Raw genomic sequence first — 11651 nt, forward strand, 5'->3', positions numbered from 1 at the left:
GGGTCGGAGGTCGAGCTTGTGGTTGGCGGACGAGATATCGCCGTCACGAACGCCAACAAGGCCGAGTACGTGGACAGGATGGTGCAGTACTTGCTGTTTGACCGGGTCGCGCCGCAGCTACAGCATTTGGTCCAGGGCCTGTACGATGTGCTGCCGCAGGAGCTGTTGATGCCGTTCGATTACAAGGAGCTCGAGTTGATGCTGTGTGGGTTTTCCGAGATCGACGTGGCCGACTGGAAGCGGTCGACGATCGTGTCCAAGTCGTTGGAGGACGTGGTCGGGTGGTTCTGGGACGTCATCGAGTTTGACATGACGGCGTCGGAGCGGGCCAAGCTGCTCCAGTTCACGACCGGATCGTCTCGCGTGCCGTTGCAGGGCTTTCGTGCGTTGACGAGTCATGACGGCCAGCTGTGCCCGTTTTCGCTGCACGGCGTGCCGTACGAGCGCGGCGTTTTCCCCAAGGTGCACTCGTGCTTTAACCGCATCGACCTCCCGATCTACCCCACGAGGGCGCTGCTGGCCGAGGGCCTGTTTGCCCTCGTCAACATCCAGAGCATGGCGTTCACCATGGTGTAATTTTTGCCGAGTCGGTCCTTTGCGTGCTGTTAATTTATCAACTTGTACACTCTTTTTCAACGTTGTCGGTGCAACACGATCTTTATCAAACGCGATGGGTGCCCTGCCAACCTTCCGCCTTGTCCTGGCGCTGCAGTCTGTGATGGCGGAAAGAGAACGCTTCGATTGTGTCGACTACGACGGACGGAATGCCTCGTGTGGCTATGAACGAGTGCTTCCACTACACGACATGTTCGTTGTATATGGCCGCAGCTGCCCAACCCGTGCATCAGCGTCATGCATGCATCGCTGCCAGCATGCTCACCTCCGCAGACACGCCCCAGGTTTGTAGCTACACACTTTGAGCGGCGCGGAGAGGTTGGTCGTGACCAGGCTGTCGGCCTCGACCAAGAACCCGTCGTCGTTGCTGTCGACGGTGGTCGGAAGGAGGACGTTGTCGAGGGTGCTGCGCAAGGTGTTGGCCAATGCTGGCCACACGTTGTCCGACGACTCGCGTGATGCTCGAGTTGTACACGAGAAACGATTTGTATTGAAACCACATGCGACGATGGCGTTGGGTTGTCGCTTTCAGGGCGGACGCGCTTGTCGACATAGTGTGTGTCGCGCTGCGTGGGTTATGCGTGGCGCTGCAATACCACTCGCCTTCCGGACCGTGTGCCACGTGGGCGACGCAAAGTCCTACCAAGGCCATGCACACCACTCTGTAGAAACAAACCTGCACGCCACGTTTCGTCCGACCTACCGTTGGAGGCGCACAAATCGAGTCGCCGGGCCCAGTCGGGCGTGTTGGATGCAATGAAGTGCGGACGATATGGTTTCGTCCAGTCGCGGCAGATCACGACATTCGCATCGACTTGAATCGCGACGAGAAGCAGGTGACTCGCCGACACATCCCCGTCGCGATCGACAATGCATTCGATCGAAGTGGTCGGTGGAAACATGCTCAGCACTCGGGCGTTGGTCGGGCGGCAGTTTGGCTCCACTGGAGCTCGATCAGGGCTTGACAGGTTGTACGGTCCGAACTCCGCGGTGGGCAAACTAACGACTCGGTCATCTACCTCGAGCACCTCGATGTTGTCTGCATCGCACAGTCACACGACTGTGTGCTCGACGTGATAATACGCGTGACGAAGGTTGCATTGGACGACAAGACTTCGCCAACGTAGACGCACGCGGCGTTCTCGGGCCGTCGGGTGGTATGGGCCACCATCTGCATCGCCCGCCGCTTCACTTGGAGAACATGGACGGCTGTGCCGAATCAACACGGGATGCACCGCGTCGTCTTCGGCCATGGAATCCACCAATATGTAATGGTTCAAGTGTCGGCGGCTCCTAGGAGGTCCTGGCCATTGGGTACATCTGCCACTTTTGGACCTGTAGATACAACATCTCGGAAGCGACGTCCATCACGCCAGCACGTAAGAGTTCCGCGCGGCAACGTCCGCTCGTCACCAGCCATTCGATACACAACGTCATGCGGTGATGGCGCCGACGGCAGTCGCGCCGGTTCCCCCAAGTAGAACACTCCGCCAGGCGCAGTTGCAGGCACCATCTCTCGATTGAGCTTCAGGAGCGGGCAAACTCACCCGTCGGGTTGCACGACGCGCACAATTGAATAGTGCCAAAGAAAACGGACTGAGAGCAAGGATGTATCCTGTCAGGAGGAGGTAGCCGACGCGCATGCCACAAGGGAGCTCGTTCGCCAACTGGCCAACGTCGCCGTGGCGGAGGGAAAACGTTGCAGACGTGGTGCGAAAGCCGTCGGAAAATCGGTGATCAGAATGAATGGCTCGTGCGTGCCAAACACAAATCGTTCACAACTGGCACACAGATGACGGACGATTTGTACCAAGTGACTCCAGTGTGTACGACCTCGCTGGCGTGAGTCGTCGACGACGACGGAGTCGACCCCGATGGCTCGCTAACTGAGCAGCGTCGACGAGAATGGAGCGCTCGGCCATTATTTGCTTGAGGGCGTGGTTGGAAAAGAACGAGTGAGGACAGCTTGGGTCAATGGTGTGCCCTGTAAGCGGGCTTATTCCCGTGGTCCTTCATGTACGCCATGAGCGACGCGCGCTCGTACGAGTGTCCGTCGCACGCGAGCACCACGGGATCTGTCATGAGGGCATGGGTAAGTGGGCAGAGGAACGCCGTGTGCAAGCCTGTAGATACGAGAAGGAAACAGCCGTGGAGGCAGTCGTACGACGCAAACTCGTCGATCGCTTGCTTCAGCGCCAGGTTAGGCACGAGCGTCATGACCTCGAGACGCGAGTTGGTCACCGGGCCAGTCGATTCGCGATCGAGTCAGGTCGAAGTGTTCCATTGCGGCCAATTCGACCCACGACTTTGTTCGCTTCCCATCCTTGTTGCTTTGTGACAACACCGTCGTGGGCGATGAAGCGATGACAACGTCCCGATGAACAAAACACTGGCACCCGACCTCATGCACGGGCGAGCCCAACGTACAGCAGTAGTTTGTGCCGAACGACGTGCGAGGTTCTACTCGGATCTTCTTTGGCGAGGTGGACGTGGCATTGAACTCGGGACGACTCGAAAGGAAACCCCGCTCACAATAAGCTACGGGTCCGACGTGAGTTTGTACAAACGAAAGCACCAACGTGATTGCCACAGTTTGGTGGACAAGTTAACGACGGCGATACCTGTCGAGGGAACCACCAGTCCCTCAACTCGTCTTCGTCGACTCGTCATGGACTTGTCTCGGCAAGACGAAATTCGAGCGTATCCGTGGCGAACAGTGCTCGTGACAGGCTAACGACGGCGCTCCAGAGCATTTGCGTCGCGGGTACAAGTCGACGTGCAAAATGGGCTCACTTCTTTGTCGAAGAAGTTGCCTCGACACTTCCAACGTTCGCCCCGTCTCACAGAACGTGCCACGCCGATGTCGAACGTCATGCAAAACGGTATTCACTCTGACTTTGGTGCGGCGCCTCTACCCTGTCCACGTGACTGATATTTGTTCACAGTGGCCAGGAAAAGAACGCGATCGAAATTTTGGTGAAGGGCAAGTGGAGGCATTGCTCCAGTGACAATGCAAACTAGTGCAGGCTGTACCGAGGTGTCCCCCAACTGCCTTGCGCTCTCGCATGAGTTTGCCACCGTCGAAATGGCGACAATGGCTCATGCCATGTACCCGACACAACGGTGGAGTAGATTCGAAATGGAATCACATTAATTCACCGTGAAAGGCGCGCGCAGCTACAAGTGAAAGTGTAGATCCGGTGAAAATGCATGAAGCATCACAACGTCGTGAAGGAATACATCGGGATACCTCTTAAAGCAGCCGAGTCGTTTTGCATGCGGGATGTGCTCTGATCAAGATATTGGCGGCGTATAATGGATTCGCCTGTTGTGGTGGATGGGCTCGGCAGAGACTTAGTGCCATGGCTAGTCATAGAGACTTGAGGCGGCAGCGGTTGCGCATGGCCTCCACCGTCAGCGCCATGATGAAGAGCTCAATTTCAATAGCCATTCGTTCCGTCACGATTGAGAATGCGCGCTGTGACGCTTTTTTCAATGTGGTTTGAAGCTGTGGCTGTGTAGGACCGATGCTTCTAGGCAGGCAACTCTGACTTCCTTCAGTCGCGTTGGGATCGCGCGATGCGAGTATAGAAGTTTGACAAAGTATTTGAACCATGCTTGGTCCCCTTGCAGCCAAGGCGGAGCCTCTGAGTGGAAATTTAGCCAATCCACAGCTCGGCGCTGCCTTGAGGCATGCTTTGGGCCCAAAAGCACTCCAAGTCGTCAAGGCCAACGGAAAAACTGGAAGTTGCCATGAAATCCAAGCCCAAGACTTGGCTGTTGGCCGTTAGGAAGTCTGAAACTGGCGGGTTGAAACTCGTTTGTGTTGTATTCGATCGTGCCGTCGAGGTTTTCGTGCATCGTTTGAACCTTCGGCATCCTGTTCGCAAGGTCGAAATCTCTATCACAAGCACGCACAAGCCAGCCAAAGCACATGCACCGGCCTCCTTTTGCTGACGCGTCCCGCTCGCCTTGGTGCAATGTGCGGTGTCGTCTGGCGGTTTCACTTTGCCCAATTGTGATTGGTGGAATCCAACGATGTCACACACGCGTCGATTCGGCGCGTCGACCGGAACGGCGACATGGCAGAAATCTTCTTGCGATGGAATCGCCAGGTCCACACCTCGTCCCGCCGCTCATGCCACCAACTGCGGAAGACGCCTCGATCATGGACGAGGAAGATCAGCTCTTGCTTTGCCAGGACGGATACGCATGGGACTTTGTGCTCGTGTTCCCATCGATCCAACAGACCGTGACGCCGCCATCTCCGTTGAGCGACGTCCTTCATCGACTGCGCTTGCCCAAGAAGAGTTCCAAGACAACTCCCACCATCGACGAGATTTGCTACCGGCTCAAGAAAGCAGGGCTGACCCTCAAGCTTGTGTGTCCGTCAGCGTCAACGTGGTCGACCAGCACCGACATTATTCTTTGCTTGGTGAGGGGATCGCGCCAAGTTTTTGCACGCGAAGCAAATCGCATCGACTTTCTCATGCCGATGGACAAAGAGAAGCTGCGTGACGTTTCGCTCCATGGATTCCCCAACTGTGGAATTGCTCCGTTTCCAATTGACGATACGTTGCACGAGTTCAACATGTCCCCCTACGACTTCATCTACTTCAAATACACGGGCCGCGAGGATATGCAGTTGCTGTACGCCAAGCAAGGACCGCACTATGGTCTCTTTACGAGCAGCCAGCGTATTTTTCTCCTCGAGAGCATCATGACAAATCGACATGGAGGTGCCGGCCTGAACCTCGACAAATTGAAGCATGCGAACGTCCTCTCGACATATTTTTCACTCCACGACGCCGCCGAACTCAAGAATTTGGCCTCCTTGTGGCTTCATTGGGGGCAATTTCCATGGCAGCAACCATTGCATGCAATCCAGCGTTATTTTGGTTCGCGCATTGGCCTATACTTTGCGTTTCTTGGGCACTATACAACATGCTTGATCGCTCCTGGTGCCGTTGGCTTTGTCCTGTGGCTTGTGGAATTGTCCAAGCGCATCCCCAAGAACTTTGTCGCGGCCATCGCAAGCACGTTGATCGTCATCTGGGCTACGTTTTTCCTCAAGTCGTGGAAGCGCCAAGCGTCGAGACTTGCGATGCAGTGGGGAACGTCGACCTTCAGCACGCTGGAGCAAGTTCGTCCGCAGTACGTTGGGCAAATGGTCCGAAGCCCGGTGACAGGACAGCCGATGCTATACTTCAGCAAGAGAGAAAAGAGCCGTCGACGTTGTCTAACCTGGCTGCTTTTGACTGTCCTTATACTGTTGGTGGCGGCGGTGGTCGCCGCTATCTTCTATTTGCAATTTCACATGATGAAGCGGGGATACTCAATTCGCGTGGCGAACACGGAAATTCTCTTGGCCGGCCCTGTCACTTCTCTTGCCAACGTCGTTCAAATCAACGCGATGTACTACGTCTACAACACAATCTGCGAGGCAATGAATGAATTCGAAAACCACCGCACTCAGTCATCTCATGAAGGTTTGCACCTGGAAAATGGTTGAAAATGTTAACGCATGCAACAGGGGCGTTCATTGTCAAGTCGGTGCTCTTTCACGCCGTCAACAACTTTGCTGGCTTGTTCTACATCACGTTCGTCAAGACTTACATCGGAGCGGCATGTGTTGAAAATGACTGTTTGGGCGAGCTGCGGCTGTACCTTCTCATGATTTTCTGCTTTCAGTTGGCAAATGGATTGATACAAGACTGGGTCGTACCTCATGCGCGCGTGCTATTCAGTCAGCATCGCGCCGGTCGTTCTTCAGTCGCTGTGGCGACGCAAACGTCCGTGGAAGCTCAATTCTACCTATTGGACTATGGCTGGCGCGTGACATTCAATGAATACTTGGGGCTGTCCATGAAGTTTGGTTTCACCATCCTCTTCCTTGGTGCATCTCCTGCCATGTCGTTGCTCACGCTGCTGAACAACTTGATCGAACTTCGATCGGACTCTACGAACCTTGTCATGAATCACCGCCGCCCATTGCCACGCCAGGCATCTACATGCGGCCAATGGATGTCCGTGCTGGAATACCTCACAACGCTGTCAATTTTCACAAACGGGTAAGTCTTGCCTGAGTTGAATGACCTGATCACCATGACATGGTAGGTTCGTCGCTGTATATGCGTCCAACGCACTTTTGGACAGTTCAAGTGTGGATGGTAAAAACTTACAACTTCGCGCATTCGGAGGCTTTGTTGCCGTGATGTTGATCCTTCGCTATTGCGTGACAACTTGCATCAAGGACACCCCGCACAATGTTTCCATTCAACTGAAGCGACAAGCCTTCTTGGCGACTAAAGTCTACACACGAGAAGCTGACGACGTCGTGCCAGTGTACGAGTCCATGGGTAGTGTGCGGTTGCTCTTAGTCGACTCTGCATCTCCCGTTTGAATGCCCATCCCAAACCACTTCGTCCGCGCTTCGTCTGTTGCCTTGCCTTGCTCGACTGAATTTGAAAAATGCCATTTTGGCGCGCAGAGAGACATCATCCGGATAACGATTTTAAATTATGCGGAATCGCTTATCTGGAAATTCCTTGCATTTTTTGCGTGCATTGCAGTGAAGATGGCGAAAGTTGGGGTGACCATGTCCATCCGCTTCCGCGGGGAGGAAGTACATGCATTCTCCGTGCACCCCGATGTTCCGGAGGACATGTACAGCACGAATGAGAGCGAAACGATCCCGCATGCGTACGGCGGAAAGGAAGATGGCGGGCCTCTGCCTGCACCGAAACAGACTGGACCTCATGCGTTATTGGCCACAGCAATCAAGGTACCCAAGCATCTCGCACTTCGATTACCCGAGTTACGTTGTCCATGTCTAGAACGCCAAGTCGAAAAGCGAAGCATTCTTAGCTGACAAGTGCGAAGGTCCTGTAAAACTTGACGACGTGTAATACTATGATCATTCATTCAGGCTATGCCATGTCTACTCTGTCGGGTGAGGCGGACAGCATGTTGGTGGTCTCTCCTGTCGCCAGCACGACGCGTTTGGGTCGACCGACCTTGCGCTTGTGCCAACGCTTCGTCTCGGGGGCAGGACCAACTTGAAAGATCGCGTTAGTTTGCGATAAGCGCTGCGCCGACGTGCTTGGTACGTTGGTCTTGGAGCGTTTGCAAGACGGGCAGTACCAGTCCACATTGCGGGGCGGTAGGTTGTGGAGGCCCACGCATCTGGCATAACACAACTGTTTGTGACGTGTACATCATGTCGTTCAATCTCACGTACGATAGATGGAATGCAGCAGGACATCCGTCGCAGCAGATCAATTCACCGGCTGTGCCACATCGGTGGCATGCATCTTCGTTGAGGTCGTTCTGCACACGTCGTTGCCATGAGATCCACAAGCATTCATTTTTCGACCATTTAAAACCATTTTCGACAAAAAAGAACTAAACAATCCAATAAAAGAACGTACGGTTTCTCCGTGTTGATGGTGGACGCCGTTTTCAATGTTTTCCACGAATCGATAGATCCGAGCGACGTCGAGGTTGGCGGTGGACACTCGAAGGCGGGCATTCCACACGGATCGACCTTCGGCAAACTGATGCACTTCTACAATAGAGCTTAAGCCACGTGGACGTCCAAGACGCGTCTGCGCCGCGTACCCTTGATGAGTTGGTAGCGTGAATCCAAGAGCGATTTGCGGCGCGGGCGGGGAGCTGGCGAGGGTGCTGCAGCAGCACGTTTTTTCGTCTTTTGTTGGGATAGGAGTTTGGTGTAGTCCAGCACGCCACCGGCGAGGAACGATGTAGTCTTTGTAGGTGGATTCGTGAGCACTTGGTGGTACCAGTTGGAGGTCGTCTGGCGCTTCGTGGGTCGGATCGAGTTGTAGTACGAATCAACGTCGACGTCATCGTGTACGGCGTGGCTGAGGAAGAGCCGCTTCTTGGCAAATCCATATTCGTCCAGCCAGTCTCGGTCCAACTACTCACTGTTTCAATGGCTTGGTACGAACGGGCAAACGTACGCGAGCACTTTTGAAAAGCGCCAGGGACGAGACTTTGATCGGGCGCGTCCACGGCTGCGCATGGCTGTCGGATGTTTTCTAAAAGGCAGATCAGAGGCTCGTTGATGGCTCCATCCATGGTGTTGAATGCAGATTTACATCCTCGGCCTTGATCGTGTCCTTTTCTTTGAACCCCATTTGGCCTTTGCATGTTGCGGCCCCGCAATGGCATGTCACGCTTGTGGCCCCCACGTGGGTAAACTACGAGTCGAATGGGATGCCAACGATGCGTGGAGTACCACCGCACCTGGTAATCGAACGTGATTTCTTCGCCACGGGCGATGGGGGCGTGTGCAACAATCCCAATCCGAAGCACATTGCCTTCGCACGTCCTAATGCCACAACGTGTTGAGGAGGGCGGCGTCAGGACGGACCGAGGACCATTTCTGAGCGCTGCAGTTGGGTGCGCAGCTGTGGTTGATGAAGCGGCTCACGTTGCCTTTGTACTGGGCGTCGATCAAGATATCTTTTTCCATCTCGAGCATGTACGTGTGTGTCTACGCTCGCTCGAAATCAAATACGCCTTGCACAGTTTCTCCATCCACGTACGTTTCCCGAAGCGAGGTTGGCGGCGCGGCGGTCCGCGGCCATGGCTTCGTCGATGACCTCGCCCACGTATTCCACAACGAAATCGCCGACTTGGATTGCCTCGTCGGCGACAAGTCCGAATCCTTTTGGCCCCATGTATTGAACCCGCGTTGCCCTGATCAAAACAGCATCGTCACACGAGAACGAATGGAGGCGGTGTGGCACACTTCGTGGCTTTTCGTTGGAATGGGCGGTTGCGGCACTTGGACGGATCGGGCGCGGAGCACGTGTTCTTGCCACACTCGATCAAGACCAGTCTAAAAAATGACATGATCGCACGATGACATACAGGTCAATGATGTGAGCACCTGTTGTGGCACGTATCGTTGCAATAAGTCGGGTCTTCAACTTGTTTAAGGTTGGTGGACGAGTATGACCTCGTCGTCTCGACTGGCGACGACGCCTGCGCAGGCCGAGTTGAGCTTCCTCGCTGGTTGTCTTGCCCGTAACACGTGCACCGACTGCTCGAAGAAGCTTGGGCCAACGGTGCCTTCCTTACAAGGTACACATTCTTGGAAGTTTTCGAGTATTTCGGAGGCAACCACGTCAGCTCGACCGCCTGCATGTGACGTTGCATGTGGTTAGCCACAACGAGCAAACGCGGTGCTCACCTCGGCTTCAGCGATCTCGTCACGAGTAAAGTCCAAGGTGTAATCGGATGCAGCTCTGATGGAATTGGCCAGGTCGTGGAAGTATGTGGCGAGAAGTGGGTCCTTGCAGAAAGGTAGGACAAAGTCGGTCGGTGATGAGGGCAATGTATGCTTCACCAGCGCCGTGAACACACGTTGCGCAAGCGTCAGAGGAGGTAGTCGCGCACGGGCAGGCGTTGATGGAGCCGTGGCCGTGTCGCCGCGGCGTCGAGCTCCCATCCGCGTTTCGCTTCGTCTGGCTGGTCCTTATCACGTGCCTGCGATGGCGGCAACAATTGGCTTTCCATTTCAAACCAAACAAGCCAGCCAATCACGTCATGCGTGCTGGGTGGCGAGGGGGAACGGCGACCAAGGCCAGGACGTGCTGCGACATCACGACGACAGATAATGGCCACGGTCACATGTCTCCGCTGGTTGTCCCACTTATCGTCGTCATTGTGCTGTACAAGCAATTGCCAAGTTCTTCATGCACTACAGTCCCACGATGTACTAAAATGGGATTGCCCATACATGACCAAGGTATGTTGGGAAAATTGGCATGAAATGTCGGCAACGTCTCCTATGGGAGAGCGTTAACACAATTAGCATGAAACAATATCTTGACGACTACGGGAATATTTGACAAGAATTCGTGGGAAAAGCTAGAGAGTAGTATGGAGGAAATCGTCGATAAATGCCCTGCAGTTTCCATAGAAACGAGGTGCAGTTGTACGCTGAAGGTATCCGGATAACTTGATTCGTTCAGATTTTGGATTCATGCAGCCGCCCAAGATATGGTATCTCCAGGTCCTGGACGTGGCAACATCCGTGTGCGTCTACAGCAAGCAATGGCATTGGCATGAAGATGCAAGAGTTGAAGGACTGCGAGCCCTTGTGCACAGCTTCTCCCAGTTTGCTCGAGAAATCGACGGCGGGCCAGTGCAGACCGTTCATTTTGGTCAGTCGCCGTCGATCCAAGTGCCGAGGTGGTCAAGCAAAGCTGCAACGTCGATGGCTGGCAGACGGTATTCCACGTCGCTTCGTCAAAACTTGCTTCAATCTCGGTCGTCCAACTCTGGGTCGAACTACGGGACGAGTCCTGCAGCTCCAGCGTTGTGCCTCAACACGTCCACGTCACCTTCCGTGGGGGCGTTCCATGCTGTCTCGCCGCAGTCGTCGCCCAACTTGCACTCCCCTCAGTTTTCGCCAGCCAAGCACCACCTGCCCCACAAACTTCAAATGTTGTCTGTGGAAAACGACAACTTCCAAGTTGTCTTGTTCCACAATGTCCACAACGACGACGTTCGCGGCACGGCCCAAATCCTTCTCGATTCGTTCACGTCCATGTTTCACGACTCGAAAGAGTACGAGGCAGCCAAGCCCATCATTCAAAGTCTCTTGGACAAAGACGAGAACCGGCACTTGCTCGGCCTGTTTCAACGGTTTGATCCAGTCGTTGCAGACGTGGTCGTGGTTGAGTCCTGCGACAGTGCCGATGGGATTCAGACTGCGCAGGTGTAAGAGTAGATATGGTAAACATATTCGGTCCTATTGTTGTTGACATGCTATGCCACCGGAGGGACTGCCATGAGAGCTGCAGCATCAGTTTCTCAAGCACGAGGGTGTCGAAGGACTGCCATGGGAGCAGCAGCATCATTTCTCAAGCACGAGGGTATCGAAGGACTACCGCTAGAGCCACAGCATTATCTTCTGTGCACTGACAGTCGACGACAGCATCGGGGGAGCTTAAGCTGGCATTTGCTGAAAAATTGGCCGATTTTGGTCTAGAATACACCAA

The 11651-nt window shown here is 54.5% G+C and overlaps 6 protein-coding genes across 6 annotated transcripts in view; 4 read left to right on the plus strand and 2 right to left on the minus strand.

Moving 5' to 3' along the window:
* The window catches only part of H310_11682 (hypothetical protein), a gene marked incomplete at both ends in the record, with an annotated part of 2261 nt that extends 1685 nt beyond the window's left edge, over positions 1 to 576 (plus strand). Inside the window, one exon of the mRNA XM_008878432.1 lies at positions 10 to 576. Coding sequence (XP_008876654.1) covers positions 10 to 576 — 567 coding nt within the window. The remainder of the gene's footprint in view (positions 1 to 9) is intronic.
* Positions 577 to 876: 300 nt separating this feature from the next.
* On the minus strand, positions 877 to 2832 carry H310_11683 (hypothetical protein; the record flags this gene model as incomplete). The annotated part of the gene is made up of 5 exons (XM_008878433.1): positions 877 to 1043; positions 1319 to 1654; positions 1699 to 1786; positions 1851 to 1908; positions 2636 to 2832. The coding sequence occupies 5 exons, from the start codon at positions 2830 to 2832 to the stop codon at positions 877 to 879; spliced, it is 846 nt and encodes a 281-aa protein (XP_008876655.1).
* Positions 2833 to 4783: 1951 nt separating this feature from the next.
* On the plus strand, positions 4784 to 7053 carry H310_11684 (hypothetical protein; the record flags this gene model as incomplete). Its single annotated transcript, XM_008878434.1, has 3 exons — positions 4784 to 6104; positions 6149 to 6686; positions 6733 to 7053. The coding sequence occupies 3 exons, from the start codon at positions 4784 to 4786 to the stop codon at positions 7016 to 7018; spliced, it is 2145 nt and encodes a 714-aa protein (XP_008876656.1). The 3' UTR covers positions 7019 to 7053.
* A 128-nt stretch (positions 7054 to 7181) lies between these two features.
* H310_11685 (hypothetical protein) lies at positions 7182 to 7656 on the plus strand. The gene is made up of 2 exons (XM_008878435.1): positions 7182 to 7399; positions 7452 to 7656. Exons 1-2 carry the CDS (start codon positions 7193 to 7195, stop codon positions 7521 to 7523), a joined length of 279 nt encoding a protein of 92 aa, XP_008876657.1. The 5' UTR covers positions 7182 to 7192; the 3' UTR covers positions 7524 to 7656.
* Positions 7406 to 10138, minus strand: H310_11686 (hypothetical protein). Its single transcript, XM_008878436.1, has 12 exons — positions 9836 to 10138; positions 9533 to 9783; positions 9392 to 9481; positions 9186 to 9339; positions 9018 to 9133; positions 8884 to 8968; positions 8736 to 8837; positions 8598 to 8675; positions 8236 to 8554; positions 8046 to 8182; positions 7856 to 7944; positions 7406 to 7800 (listed from the first exon to the last, which is right to left on the minus strand). Exons 1-12 carry the CDS (start codon positions 10091 to 10093, stop codon positions 7545 to 7547), a joined length of 1935 nt encoding a protein of 644 aa, XP_008876658.1. The 5' UTR covers positions 10094 to 10138; the 3' UTR covers positions 7406 to 7544.
* A 483-nt stretch (positions 10139 to 10621) lies between these two features.
* Positions 10622 to 11411, plus strand: H310_11687 (hypothetical protein). Its single transcript, XM_008878437.1, has one exon. It carries the CDS (start codon positions 10631 to 10633, stop codon positions 11372 to 11374), a length of 744 nt encoding a protein of 247 aa, XP_008876659.1. The 5' UTR covers positions 10622 to 10630; the 3' UTR covers positions 11375 to 11411.
* The last annotated feature ends 240 nt before the right edge of the window (positions 11412 to 11651 follow it).

This window comes from Aphanomyces invadans (assembly GCF_000520115.1).
Source record: "Aphanomyces invadans strain NJM9701 unplaced genomic scaffold supercont1.33, whole genome shotgun sequence".
NCBI classification, from domain to species: domain Eukaryota; phylum Oomycota; class Saprolegniomycetes; order Saprolegniales; family Verrucalvaceae; genus Aphanomyces; species Aphanomyces invadans.